The 12,994-nt window shown below is 39.9% G+C and overlaps 1 protein-coding gene across 7 annotated transcripts in view; it reads left to right on the top strand.

The window, feature by feature from the left end:
* CEP350 (centrosomal protein 350) overlaps nt 1-12,994 on the top strand; it is a 104,190-nt gene that overhangs the window by 54,449 nt on the left and 36,747 nt on the right. For 6 of the 7 annotated variants that reach the window (XM_067467638.1, XM_060774454.2, XM_067467641.1 and 3 more), the window contains 7 exons: nt 402-512; nt 2,121-2,261; nt 5,354-5,478; nt 5,870-5,989; nt 7,715-7,884; nt 10,285-10,478; nt 11,989-12,173. In XM_067467638.1, coding sequence (XP_067323739.1) covers nt 402-512; nt 2,121-2,261; nt 5,354-5,478; nt 5,870-5,989; nt 7,715-7,884; nt 10,285-10,478; nt 11,989-12,173 — 1,046 coding nt within the window. The remainder of the gene's footprint in view (nt 1-401; nt 513-2,120; nt 2,262-5,353; nt 5,479-5,869; nt 5,990-7,714; nt 7,885-10,284; nt 10,479-11,988; nt 12,174-12,994) is intronic. The other variant, XM_067467639.1, reaches the window with a different exon arrangement.

Here is a 12,994-nt window from a genome sequence, read left to right as displayed (position 1 = left end):
TATATGGTCATAGTTTTTTTTAAAAAAAACATCGCTTCGCTTCCATGGGAAATTAATGCAATGGTCTTGTGGTTACTGCACTGCAGTTGATTCTTCAAATCATCCAGTGAATATGTTTAAGATAAAATATTCCTTTAAAAATACCCATTTGACCAGAATATTTAAAAAGTGACACTACAAATTTATACATTGCAATAATACCTTGGAATGATCAGAACAGAAATCATGATCTTTGTGGAAAAGGGTACTGGATACAGGAAAAGTGATCAGAGATTCTGATTTCTATTAATGAAACCTGTTTAAGAATTGATAATTACTGTTCAGCCTATTTAAATGTATTTTTATACAAAGAAGGACAGGAAAATAAATTTTTAAACACTAAAACTCATCTTCGTTTGTAGGCACAGCAGCAACGACATGAACGGGATATGGCTCTTCTGAAGCTCAAGACGGAGCAGGAAGCTTTGGAAACTCAGAGGCAGATGGAAGAGGCAAGGCAGAAAGCAGCTCAGGTGAGGACCTTTTAGAAAGTATTTAAAATATGCTATTTTATAGACAAACTAGCCGTCACCTGCCACGCGTTGCTGTGGCCCACATGGGGGTTCTGTGTGGGAGGTTTGGCCCAATTCTATCATTGGTGGGTTTCAGAATGCTCTGCGGTTGTAGATGAACTACAAATCCCAGCAACTACAACTCCCAAATGTCAGGATTCTATTTTCCCCAAACTCCACCAGTGTTCATATTTGGGCATATTGAGTATTTGCCCAGTGTGCCGGTGTGCTTGGACAATTGCAGTCCCAAAGTACAGAATTGGCTGATCTCAGCCTTGCAGGATATACTTTGTTTTTTATTCTAAACTAGCCATCCCTGCCACACGTTGCTGTGGCCCACATGGGGGTTCTGTGTGGGAGGTTTGGCCCAATTCTATCATTGGTGGGAGTCAGAATGCTCTGTGATTGTAAGTGAACAATAAATCCCAGCAACTACAACCCCCAAATGTCAAGATTCTGTTTCCCCATACTCCACCAGTGTTCACATTTGGGCATATTGAGTATTTGTGTAGAGTTTGGTCCAGGTCCATCATTGTTTGAGTCCACAGTGCTCTCTGGATGTAGGTGAACTACAACTCCAAAACCAAAGGACACTGCCCACCAAACCCTTCCAGTATTTTCTGTTGGTCATGGGAGAACCGTATGCCAAGTTTGGTTCAATTCCATCGTTGGTGGGGTTCAGAATGCTCTTTGATTGTAGGTGAAATTTTGTGAAAATATTTAGACCTGTGAGATAATGTACAACCTGTACTGGTTGAGGTTGTACAGCCTCTCTAAAAATCAGGCATGGTGTCAAGAGATACAAATGGAGCTTGTTGACAAGAAGTGCAATTAGTTCCCATGCCTGAAATTGGTTTACCAGCTTTGATCTCTCCTAGACAAGTAGAGCCTGGCTACAGTTGTTAATGTACTGGAAACCTGAAGCTGAGATTCCTAGTAGAGCATGAGTGTCCCTTATGCAAAATTCTTGAGATCAGTAGTTTTTCAAATTTTGGATTTCCCCCCCCTAGTTTTCGAATATCTGTATTTGCATATTAATAGGTAAAGGGGCTAGTCACATGTCCAGCACCTGGTGAAGTTTTCTTTAAGGAGTCCTGTTGGGGAAAAAGAGAATAGAGATAGGACTGCTTACACAGTGTCCCAGACACTCGCCTGGCTGTGAGCACATTTCCTGTCCTTTCAGCAAAGTAACCAGGAAGGAAGGGTAGCACCCCTTTCCCCGGGGAGTCTTCTATTCTCTCTGGTGGGGATACAGGCAGTGGCCAATTCCACGCTCACCGTCCTGGCCATTTCCGAAGTACCCATACCTATGGCAAGAAGAGACACCCCATCCCCTCTGTCCCTTCACCTTCAGGTGGTGGGTTCCCCCTTGGGAGCTTACTGAGGGAGATGCTTCCAAGGCTCTTCATTCTATATACTGTTTTAAATTATTAATGTTAAATAGTGTGTTGATACGTTTGAACATATCTTATATGTTCTTTTAAACCGATGTAAAACTGGTTTATGTGCTAAGTGTTTTTAACTGAGGGAACATGTTGTATTTTAATATTTTATTGTTGTTGTATCTAGGCCCATGCAAAATCTTTGCAGCAATTGGTGCAGTCACGGCAGGAGGCAGCAGAAGCTCTACAGGAAACAACATCCAAAATTGCAGCCCAGCAGGTGGAGGCTGCTCTGATCACTACAGATGTTGCTCGCCAGTTACATGAGGTAAGATTCTACTATGTGTCTTTCAATATGTTTGACCTTTCATTAGAATTTGCATACTAAATCAAAAGCTCTTTAGTAGAAAAGTTCATTTTGCTCTTCCCTGAAGCATCTTTTTTGAAAAAGAAAAGCTATGGAATGAAAAATGAATATCTGTTACTCAAAGATTTGTGTCTTCTTAAGCATGAAATCATAGAAAGTGATGTTTTTATAGCGTTGATTTAAGTTCTGTTTGTTTATCTATATAAATAAAAATGTAATGTTTGTTTGTGGGATTAACAGAACTCAAAAACCACTGGACGAATTGACACCAAATTTGGACACAAGACACCTAACAACCCAATGTATGTCCTTCACTCCAAAAAAAAAAAAAAAGATTTTGTCATTTGGGAGTTGTAGTTGCTGGAATGTATAGTTCACCTACAATCAAAGAGCATTCTAAACCCCACCAATGATGGAATTGAACCAAACTTGGCACACAGTTCTCCCACAACCAACAGAAAATACTGGAAGGGTTTGGTGGGCAGTGTCCTTTGGTTTTGGAGTTGTAGTTCACCTACATCCAGAGATCACTGTGGACTCAAACAATGATGGATCTGGACCAAACTCTACACGAATACTCAATAGGCCCAAATGTGAACTGGTGGAGTTTGGGGAAAATGAAATAGAATCTTGACATTTGGGAGTTGTAGTTGCTGGGATTTGTAGTTCACCTACAACCACAGAGCATTCTGACTCCCACCAACGATAGAACTGGGCCAAATCTCCCACACAGAACCCCCATGACCACCAGAGTGGGCCACATCAACGTGTGTCAGGGGACGATTAGTAAGTTATATTTAATTTATTTTATTTCATCTTTTCCTTTTGACTGTTGTTTATTTACTCCTGGCATTGAATGTTTGTCATTTTTATTATACTTTGGAAACTGCCCTGAGTCCCTCCGGGGAGAAAGGGCAGGGTATAAATAAAGGTATTATTATTATTTTTATTATTAGCTATATAAATTAAAATGTAATGTTCGTTTGTGGGATTAACAAAACTCAAAAACCACTGGACGAATTGACATCAAATTTGGACACAGTACACCTATCAGGCCAATGAGTGACCATCACTCATAAAAACACTGAAAAACATAGCAGAAGGGACCAAAAAAGCCAAAATATGTTACAGTGCATGTGCAAAAATGACTCTCCCTAGCAAACAAAATGTACAATAGAGTATCCACACTCTCTTCTGGACTACAACTCCCAGCATCCCCTAGACCAGGCTCTTTAGGAGAGGAGGATGATCCAAATGCACTGCTTCCAAGATGCATGCTTTCTTCTCCTTAGATTTCTTTGAGAGCACCCCAAACCCTGCATATTTCCAATTTCCTATTCCTGGACTGCAACTCCCAGCAATCCCACAGATAGATAGATTAGATAGAGATAGATGGGTAGGTAGATAGATTGATCAGGAGGACTGCTGGGAGTTGCAGTCCAAGAATATATATTTATTTATTTATTATTTAAAACTTTTATATATCTTCTCACCTCCGTAGAGGGAGTCAGAACGGCTCACAGCAAGTATTCAATGCTAACAATACAAACTAAAACATCATACAACAATACAAGATTAAAATACATATGGAATAAAGTACATATAAGCCAAATCGCCAAGATAAAATCATGTCCAACTCAGTCCACATATGTGGTCGCTCAGTTTGGTCTGTTACTGGTCTTAGCAATTATTCTGGGAATGCTTTGTTCCATAGCCAGGATTTCACTAGCCTTTTGAAGGACAGGAGGGGGGGGGGCATATCTGATCTCACTCGGGAGAGAGTTCCATAGCTGCGGGGACACCACAGAGAAGGCTCTTTCTCTCGTCCCCACCAGACGCATTTGCGCAGGTGGCGGGACCAAGAGCAGGATCTCTCCGGAAGATCTTAACACCCTTGATGGTTCATAGGGGAAATTCACTCCCCAGGGAAATTAGATCAGCGACATCCCTCCTTTCCTTTAGAAGGAAATTAAAAACATGGATTTGGGACCAGGCATTTGGGCAATCTGGCAGATAAATAAAGGACTACGACGACCGATAGGAACAGACAATGTAGAATGAAATATGGACTCTGAGCTGGCGAACGCTGAGCAGAGATTGGTTATTGACTGTGACATATATTGATTGTTTTTAACTGTTATAACTGTTTTAATTGCTGTTTTATTCGTTTATCTGTATTATTGTGTAGGCATCAAATTGTGCCTTTTTGTAAGCCGCCCTGAGTCCCCCCTCGGGGGTTGAGAAAGGCGGGGTAGAAGTACATGAAATAAATAATAAATAGGGGAGAATACGTTCGGACAGGTAAACTGGGCCGGAACTGTATAGGGTTTTACAGGTTAAAACCAGCACTTTGAATTGTGTTCGGAAGCTAATTGGCAGCCAGTGGAGCTGGTGCAGCAAGGGAATTGTGTGCTCCCTGTAACCAACTCCTGTCATTAACCTGGCTGCCGAGTGTTGGACTAATTGCAGCTTCCGGGCAGTCTTCAGAGGCAACCCCATGTAGAGAGCATTGCAGTAGTCTATATGGGATGTAACCAGAGTGTGGAGCACTTTGGCCAAGTCAGACTTCCCAAGGTATGGGCATAGCAAGTTTTAATTGTGCAAAAGCTCCCCTGGCCACTGCTGAGATCTGGGGCTCCTGGCTCAGCGATGAGTCCAGGATCACTCCCAAGCTGCGAACCTGCGCCTCCAGAGGGAGTGTAACCCCGTCAAGCACAGACTGTAACCCTATGCCCTGTTCAGCCTTACAACTGACCAGGAGTACCTCTGTCTTGTCTGGATTTAGTTTCAATTTGTTTGCCCTCATCTAGTCCATTACAGCGGCCAAGCACCGGTTCAGGACTTGAACAGCCTCCTTAGTAGCAGGTGGGAAGGAGTGACAGAGCTGGACATCATCTGCTTACAGATGGCACCGTACTCCAAAACTCTGGGTGATCTCCCCTAATGGCTTCATGTATATGTTGAATAAGATAGGGGATAGCTAGTTATTATTATTATTATTATTATTATTATTATTATTATCATCATCATTGAAACTATGTCTTCTTCTTCAGATGACAGAGGTTGCACGTGCCCAGATGTCTGATGCTGCTGGTGCTTCTGCAGCTCTGGTTACCACACGATTTGACCAAGGAAGAAAGCACCTTATAAAGGACTTTAAATCTCACAAAATGAGCAGGTATTTTATATAACATTTTGTGCATAGAATTGTAGTTGTGCAATTTTTTTCTTTTGAAGATGGTTGCTGAGATGGGCTTTTTTCCATAGTCATAGATTGACTTGATGTAGGCCTTGGGAAAGACCTCTCAAGTGGAGTTTTGCACCACCCTCTCTTCCTCTTCTTCAGCCTTTGTAAGAAAGAATCTATGTTTGTTAGGATATGGTTGTCTAAGTATGTTAACATTTATGTACTCACACATATTGTGACCTTTCTTTTTGTGTGTGTTTTATCGCCAAATTTTTAAATTAAAAGTATTGTGGGAAACCCCCCAACAAATCACACTCTCATATTAAAAACATCCTTTGTGGTTTTCAAAGTTACTTACAATTTGTCTCTTTTTTTAAAAAAGGAAATTGGAATCAAATACTGCTACACAAAGTAAAGGGGAACTAGGAGACTCAAAGCACCATTACTCCCACTCATTTGATAGTTACTCTGAATCATCAAGATCAAAGACACATGATCAGAGGTGAGAACCTAGATTTGTACAGCTAATATCAGGAATAAATCCTAAGATTGACTGTATTGTGATGCAGGAGGTGTCAGAATTCAAATCACTTTCCTTTAGCTTGTTGATATATTTTCAATTCCTCCTTCATGTAGTTTGTATTTTCCCATCATGGTCAACTGTGAATCGCACATATGGTGGTTTCTGCACCTGAGCAGATAGCTTCGGAATCTTCTAGACAGATTTGAAAACTTTTCTGGTGGTTAGCCCCGCCCACTCTCCCCTTGTGAATATAAGTAGCTGGTGGGCGGGTGACTGCCTCAGTTCTTCTTATCCGCCGCTATTGCAGCAGCTTAGAAATCTCTTGCTCTTTAGACTAGCTTACTTTTACATCATTTATAGACTAGGACTAGTTTTGACTATTGTCTTTAATTTTCCTTGGGCTACATATTTTTACCTCAGGTAAGTATGTCTTCTTTCCCTATTTGTCGTGATAAAGAACAAGATAGACGTTAAAGCTAGAAATCTGTTAAATTTGATAACCAGAGGAAAGGCCTTTTGAGGGAAATACACACTGGATTCTCTGGGTCAGAGAATAAATTTGCAGTTATTTGATTTATTTGTTTCATGCTAGAGTCAGGGACAGAAATCATTGAATTGTCGAAGGCTTTCATGGCTGGAATCACTAGGTTCTTGTGGGTTTTTTCGGGCTATAGAGCCATGTTCTAGAGGCATTTCTCCTGACGTTTCGCCTGCATCTATGGCAAGCATCCTCAGAGGTTGTGAGGTCTGTTGGAAGTAGGAAAAATGGGTTTATATATCTGTGGAATGGCTGGGGTGGGGCAAGGAGCTCTTCCCTGCTGCAGTTAGGTGTGAATGTTTAGCTGATCACCTTCATTAGCATTTGAAGGCCTGCCTGAGCCTGGGAAAATCTGTTGCTGGGAGGTGTTAATCTGTGCCTGGTTTTTTCCTCTCTGTTGTTTAGCTGTTATAATTTTAGAGTTTTTTAATACTGGTAGCCAGATTTTGTTCATTTTCATGGTCTCTTCCTTTCTGTTGAAATTGTCCACATGCTTGTGGATTCCTACTTCCAACAGACCTCACAACCTCTGAGGATGCTTGCCATAGATGCAGGCGAAACGTCAGGAGAAATGCCTCTAGAACATGGCTCTATAGCCCGAAAAAACCCACAAGAACCTAGAAATCATTGACTTTTTTCCTTTAAACATTGACATCTTCCTTAGAGGAAGAGTGCTTGAGGCAAATGCAGGCTTTATTATTTGCTATGGAGACTTCATTAGACCATTGAAATTCATTTCAGAGAATTTCAGAAATTGAATTTTAAACCTATAATTCACATTTTCTTCCTAACTGCTAAATTTATGTTATAATCAATATCTTGGGCCGATTTTATTAACCATTTCTTAATTTGGGAATAAAATTAATCCACTATGTACAGTATAGTGGCATGCTGTCATTCAATATAGTTTGTTTTAATTGCTTGTCTAGGACTGAAAGTAACAGAACATTTTTAAACACAGAAAACAGACATCGCATTACACTAAATGGGTATTTTTTTATTTTTCCGAGAATGATAACAACATGAATGTAATTTCATTGCAACCATAATCTGTTGTATAATGGGCAGAAGCATATTATTGAGGTAAATACATATCTAAATGTGTTGATTGAATTCTTCTGATTACTTCAGTTTCTTGTCTGCTTTTGTGCCTCTTTCTAAAACAGCAGTAGTAGCAGCAGTAGTCGTCAAGAAAGTCCATCCGTTCCCTCTTCTAAGCAAGCAAAGAAGCTTTCCCATCATGAAAAGCGTAGCAGCTCTGTTGAAGAGGAAGCTCCTACAGCTGTGAATGATTCCCTGCAGAGTAATGATATTCCATGCAATCTTGATGAAAGAGGTTAGAATTCAGCTAACAACATGAAGTGCCTGATATTCACCCATCTTTAGTTATTTGTTTGTTTTCCCTTTCTGTCTCAGTGGTTCAGTGATACGAAATTAGTATAAAAACAGGCAAATCTTGCTACCTCTATTGCAAAATATCACCAACAGTAAAGTATCTTCCATTACTATGTTTTCTTTGGATCAACCAGCCATGAAGATAAATGAAGATATGGCTTTCACTGACTTCTAATAAGTTTATACCAGATAAATGGATGGATTACAATTTGTAGTGCTGTTGAGGAAGAGGGAAAATTTTAACCCAAGAAATCTGGGTCATCAGGAGCCAAGTTTAGATAATATCCCAATCAAACACATTTCCTTCTTTGCTAACATGCTATTTTTATAAGGGGATTGGGGATATCTGTCCCATTAATATACCCATATCTGGCCCGCTTTACCTGTCCGAACGTGTCTCTCCCTATGAACCATCAAGATCTTTAAGATCATCTGGGGAGGCCCTGCTCTCGGTCTCGCCACCATCGCAGTCGCGTTTGGTGGGGACAAGAGACAGGGCCTTCTCTGTGGTGGCCCCTCAGCTATGGAACACCCTCCCTAAAGAGGTTAGATCTGCCCCCTCCCTCCTGACTTTTCACAAGACACTTAAGACTTGGCTGTGGGAGCAAGTGTTCGCAGAATAGACTGTTTTTATTGGCACAAATAAGATTTTATGGATCACATTTTTGGACTGATTTGGAGGACATTTTAAACCTGATAAACTGTTTTAAAATGTATATTTATTATCATTTTATGTAATTGTGTATTTTATTGGTGTTTTTATATTGTTGGGAGCCACCCTGAGTCCCTCTTTGGAGGTCGAGAATAGGACGGGAAACAAATTTCTAAATCAGTGGTTCTCAACCTTCCTAATGCCACGACCCCTTAATACAGTTCCTCAGGTTCTGGTGACCCCCCAACCGTAGAATGATTTTCGTTGCTACTTCATAATTGTAATTTTGCTACTGTTATGAATTGTCATGTAAATATCTGATATGCAGGATGTATTTTCATTCAGTGGACCAAATTTGGCACAAATACCCGATACGCCCAAAGTTGAATACTGGTGGGGTTGGGGGGGGGGGGGGTTGATCTTGCCATTTGGGAGTTGTAGTTCCTGGGATTTATAGTTAACCTACAATCAAAGAGCATTTTAAACCCCACCAACGATAGAATTGAGCCAAACTGTTTCAAGCCTCCCTCCAGCCTTGCATGCTCTCCCCTTCCACTGGTTCAAGCCTCCCTCCAGCCTTGCAGAGCAGTCTGCTCTCCCCTTCCCACTTGGAGTCTCAGAAACAGCTCTCCCATTGGCTGAGAGAGCAGCTGAGAGACCGGCCAATCACAGCGGAGGAGGGCTTTTGGTGGAGGTCACAGTCTGTTTCCAAAAAGGAAGGGAAGGACAGGCGGAGAGATCTTCAGCCTTCTCCACCAAAGGTGTTCCTGAGACCATCAGAAATACATGTATTCTGGTGGTCTTTGGCGACCCCTCTGAAACCCCTTGCGACCCCCCTTGTGGTTGCGACCCCCAGGTTGAGAAACACTCTTCTAAATAAATAAAAATAATAAAAATAATAACATTCTGAACATTCTTCCTCTTATTGTAAAGACATAGGTATATATATTTGATTTCCCATGGTTCTTGCAGTAAATTAACAATTTCCTTCATAAGCCTAGGCACTTTGCTACTTACATATACCATATTTCATCGATTTTGAGATAATATTGAGTGTGAGACGCAGCCCAATTTTAGAGCTTTAGTTAAGGGACAGCTGAGAAAGAGAGAACTCCCCTTTTGCTCTAGACGTGGAGCTGAGAGGGGAAAGGAGAGAAGAGAAAGAGGCCCAATGTGCCAGGAGCAATGGAGAGCTGCCGCCTCATTCTTTTGGAACACAGGGCTCCTTCCTTTTGTCTCCCTATCCGTTCACCATTCCCACCTCCAAAGAGAGAAAGACAGGTGTTCTGGGTCTGTCACCCTCTGCCCCCCATCTTCTCAATTTCAAAACAAACCTAGGAATATGAAGATGGCAGCAGCAGCCAAGGTTGGCAGCAGAAGCATTGCACAGGATACAAGTTATACTCATTGCCACACCAAGCTGGTAGCAACATGAAAGCAGATGCGAGGTTGGGGAGATTTTCCATAGGTTGGCAAGGACAGCTGGCTTTCCTCCTGTTTTGAACCTCAATTTTGGGGGGGGAAAGTGTGCGGTAGAGTTGGTGAAATATGTAATTATATTATACTTCTGCAGTTTGGGTTGAAATTCTTCGTTTGGTAAGTTGTGCATTCCATCTTTTGTGAAACGGTTGGAAAACATTCCTTATTATATAGCTTCTTCTTCTTTAATAAGTCTTCTCCATCTTTCAGATTCTACTTCTGTTGCAACAGAATATTCCCTCAAATTTGATGAATCTATGACAGAGGACAAGATTGAGGAAAAATCCTTCCGGTCTTTACTACCATCTGAGAGTCATCGTCGGATCAATATGAAAAAACGAGTTCACCATGATTATTCTGATGAGGAAGCTTCTCCTGGAAAGGCCACATTGTCACCTGCTAAAGCAAGTATTTGACACTTTTTGGCCATGAGCTTGTGGTCAGTGCTTGGTTATGACTTTTAGTAGAAATGTTCTGCTTTTACATAAATGTTAAATAGCATTAATTCTACATCTTGCCTCATTTTATTCATTCATTCTGAAAGTGGAAAGGTTCAGAATAACTAGACTTACTATTTCAAGAATCCGATTTTGCATTCTTAATGTCACATTTTCCAATAGTGAGGTTGCTCAGTACTTGTTGAACTGATTGGGATACTATGATGATTTATTAATAGTGTGTTGTGTTGCCGTGAAGATATATCTTGGAATGTTACATTAGTAAGGTAACATTTTGCACAATGAATCTTGCTTCAGAAGTACATGAACCTTAATCGTGAAATATTACATGGTCTGCACAATGTCATTCCAGGATCAGGGAAAGACTTCTGCTCTGTCCTATATTTATTTTTAAGTACTGTATATACTCAAGTATAAGCCTAGTTTTTCAGCCCCTTTTTTAGGCTGAAAAAGCTCCCCTCGGCTTATATTCGAGTCAAGGTTATCTATTATTTTACTCTGTTATTGGTATTATTTTATTTCATGTATTATTTTACTCTCTTTATTATTATTACATCTACAGTATTTTACTCTATTATTATTATTATTACATTTATTATTTTACACTATTTATGATTATTATTACATTTATTATTTTACTTTATTATTATTGCATTTATTATTTTACTCTATTATTACATTTATTATTGTACTCTATTATCACTGTTATTATTGCATTTCCATTATTTTACTTTATTATTATTATTATTATATTTATTATTTTACTCTCTTTATTATTTTTGGAGAGATATGTAAGTACATTTATACTGAAGATATGTAACGATTTAATCAGAGTTGGGCAGTCTTATCTCAAATTACAGTTTTATGTAAATATTAAAAAACATTTCACCTCCTGATGCCTCAATTAATGTAATTTTATTGGTGTCTATTTTTATTTTGAAAATTTCCTGTAGTAGCTGCATTTCCCTCCCTCGGCTTATACTCGAGTCAATATGTTTGCCCAGTTTTTTGTGGTGAAATTAGATGCCTCGGCTTATATTCGGGTTAGCTTATACTCGAGTATATACGGGTATTTTAAGGTTGACTTTCAAGGAGGGATTCAAAGCAGCATGCAAGTGCATAAACCAGACATCTTACATCATGGACAATTTACAATCCTAAGATAGGCAACATTTTTAAATATTAAGAAAAGCAATAAAAAGTAATGACAAACTACAACAATGAAATAATCCATCAGTGAGAAATCTCATAAAGGCATGTCAAATAGAAAACCTTCAGTCTTTTTGAAATCTAGCATTGTAAGGGCCTGTAAGGGAAGCCCTCTCTTAGGGGGCATCTGAATGTGCCTTGTGCCTTTCAGGAGACTGATGTGCTCTCTAGTGAGTGCTGCTTATGTTAGTAAAAGCATAAATTAGATTTAAATGGGAATTAAACCACATATATTTTCTTTTAACAGGAGCTAAGTCTGCCATTTTCAGGAGGACAAGACAGCTTTTCCAAATTTACAATGGAAATGGTACGGCAGTACATGAAAGAAGAAGAAATGCGAGCAGCTCATCAGTCCTCCTTGCTCCGTCTGCGTGAGAAAGCATTGAAAGAGAAGACAAAGGCTGAGTTAGCTTGGTTAGAACACCAGAAAAAGTAAGAAAACCTGATAATATAATGTCTTCTGATCCTAAAACCTCTTTGCTTTTCCTATCAATTATGTCAGTTCTGAATATCAAAATAATATTTCTTACAGTTCTAGAAATTCATGTTCTGCAGGTTTGGTTAGTCTAGTGACCAGTGAACAAGTTCTGAGTCAGAAGCAACTTTGACAATGCCTCTAGGAGCAAAATAAATTTAACTGTAGTATGATTTAAATTTGTTCATTATAATTCACTTGTATTTATTTATTTATTTATTTGCTTTACTTCTATACCGCATTTTTCAGCCTAGATTAGGCGACTCAATGCGGTTTACACAGTGCAAGTTATACAATAATATACAGTTAAAACACATCACACATTACAACAAAATCAACAATTATTATCAATTCCTTATCAATTCATGACGCCTCAACAGAACAAGATCCATTCTCATAATCCTTGTGCCATTCCTATGTTCAGTTTTACCGACTTCCTGTGTTCAGTTGTTCAGTTGCACTGATTTGCCAAACGCTTGCTCGTAGAGCCAAGTCTTGACCTTCCTCCGAAACGCCAGCAACGAGGGGGCCTGTCTGATGTCAACCGGTAGGGCATTCCATAGCCGAGGGGCCACCACCGAGAAAGCCCTGTCTCTCGTCCCTGCCAATCGTGCCTGTTATGCAGGCGGGACCGAGAGCAGGGCCTCCCCGGACGGTCTTAATGTCTTATTTATCTTATTTGTAAGGAAATAATCTACTTAATATACGTGTTAATGCATTGCTATCTGATGTGCCACCTTGAAATGGAAAGTCTTTTGCCCATCTCTTGTGATGTCAA

The sequence above is a fragment of the Anolis sagrei genome, chromosome 4, assembly GCF_037176765.1.
Source record: "Anolis sagrei isolate rAnoSag1 chromosome 4, rAnoSag1.mat, whole genome shotgun sequence".
Lineage (NCBI taxonomy): Eukaryota > Metazoa > Chordata > Lepidosauria > Squamata > Dactyloidae > Anolis > Anolis sagrei.
Note: the sequence above shows the minus strand (reverse complement) of the source record. Positions and strands in the feature narration are given on the sequence as shown.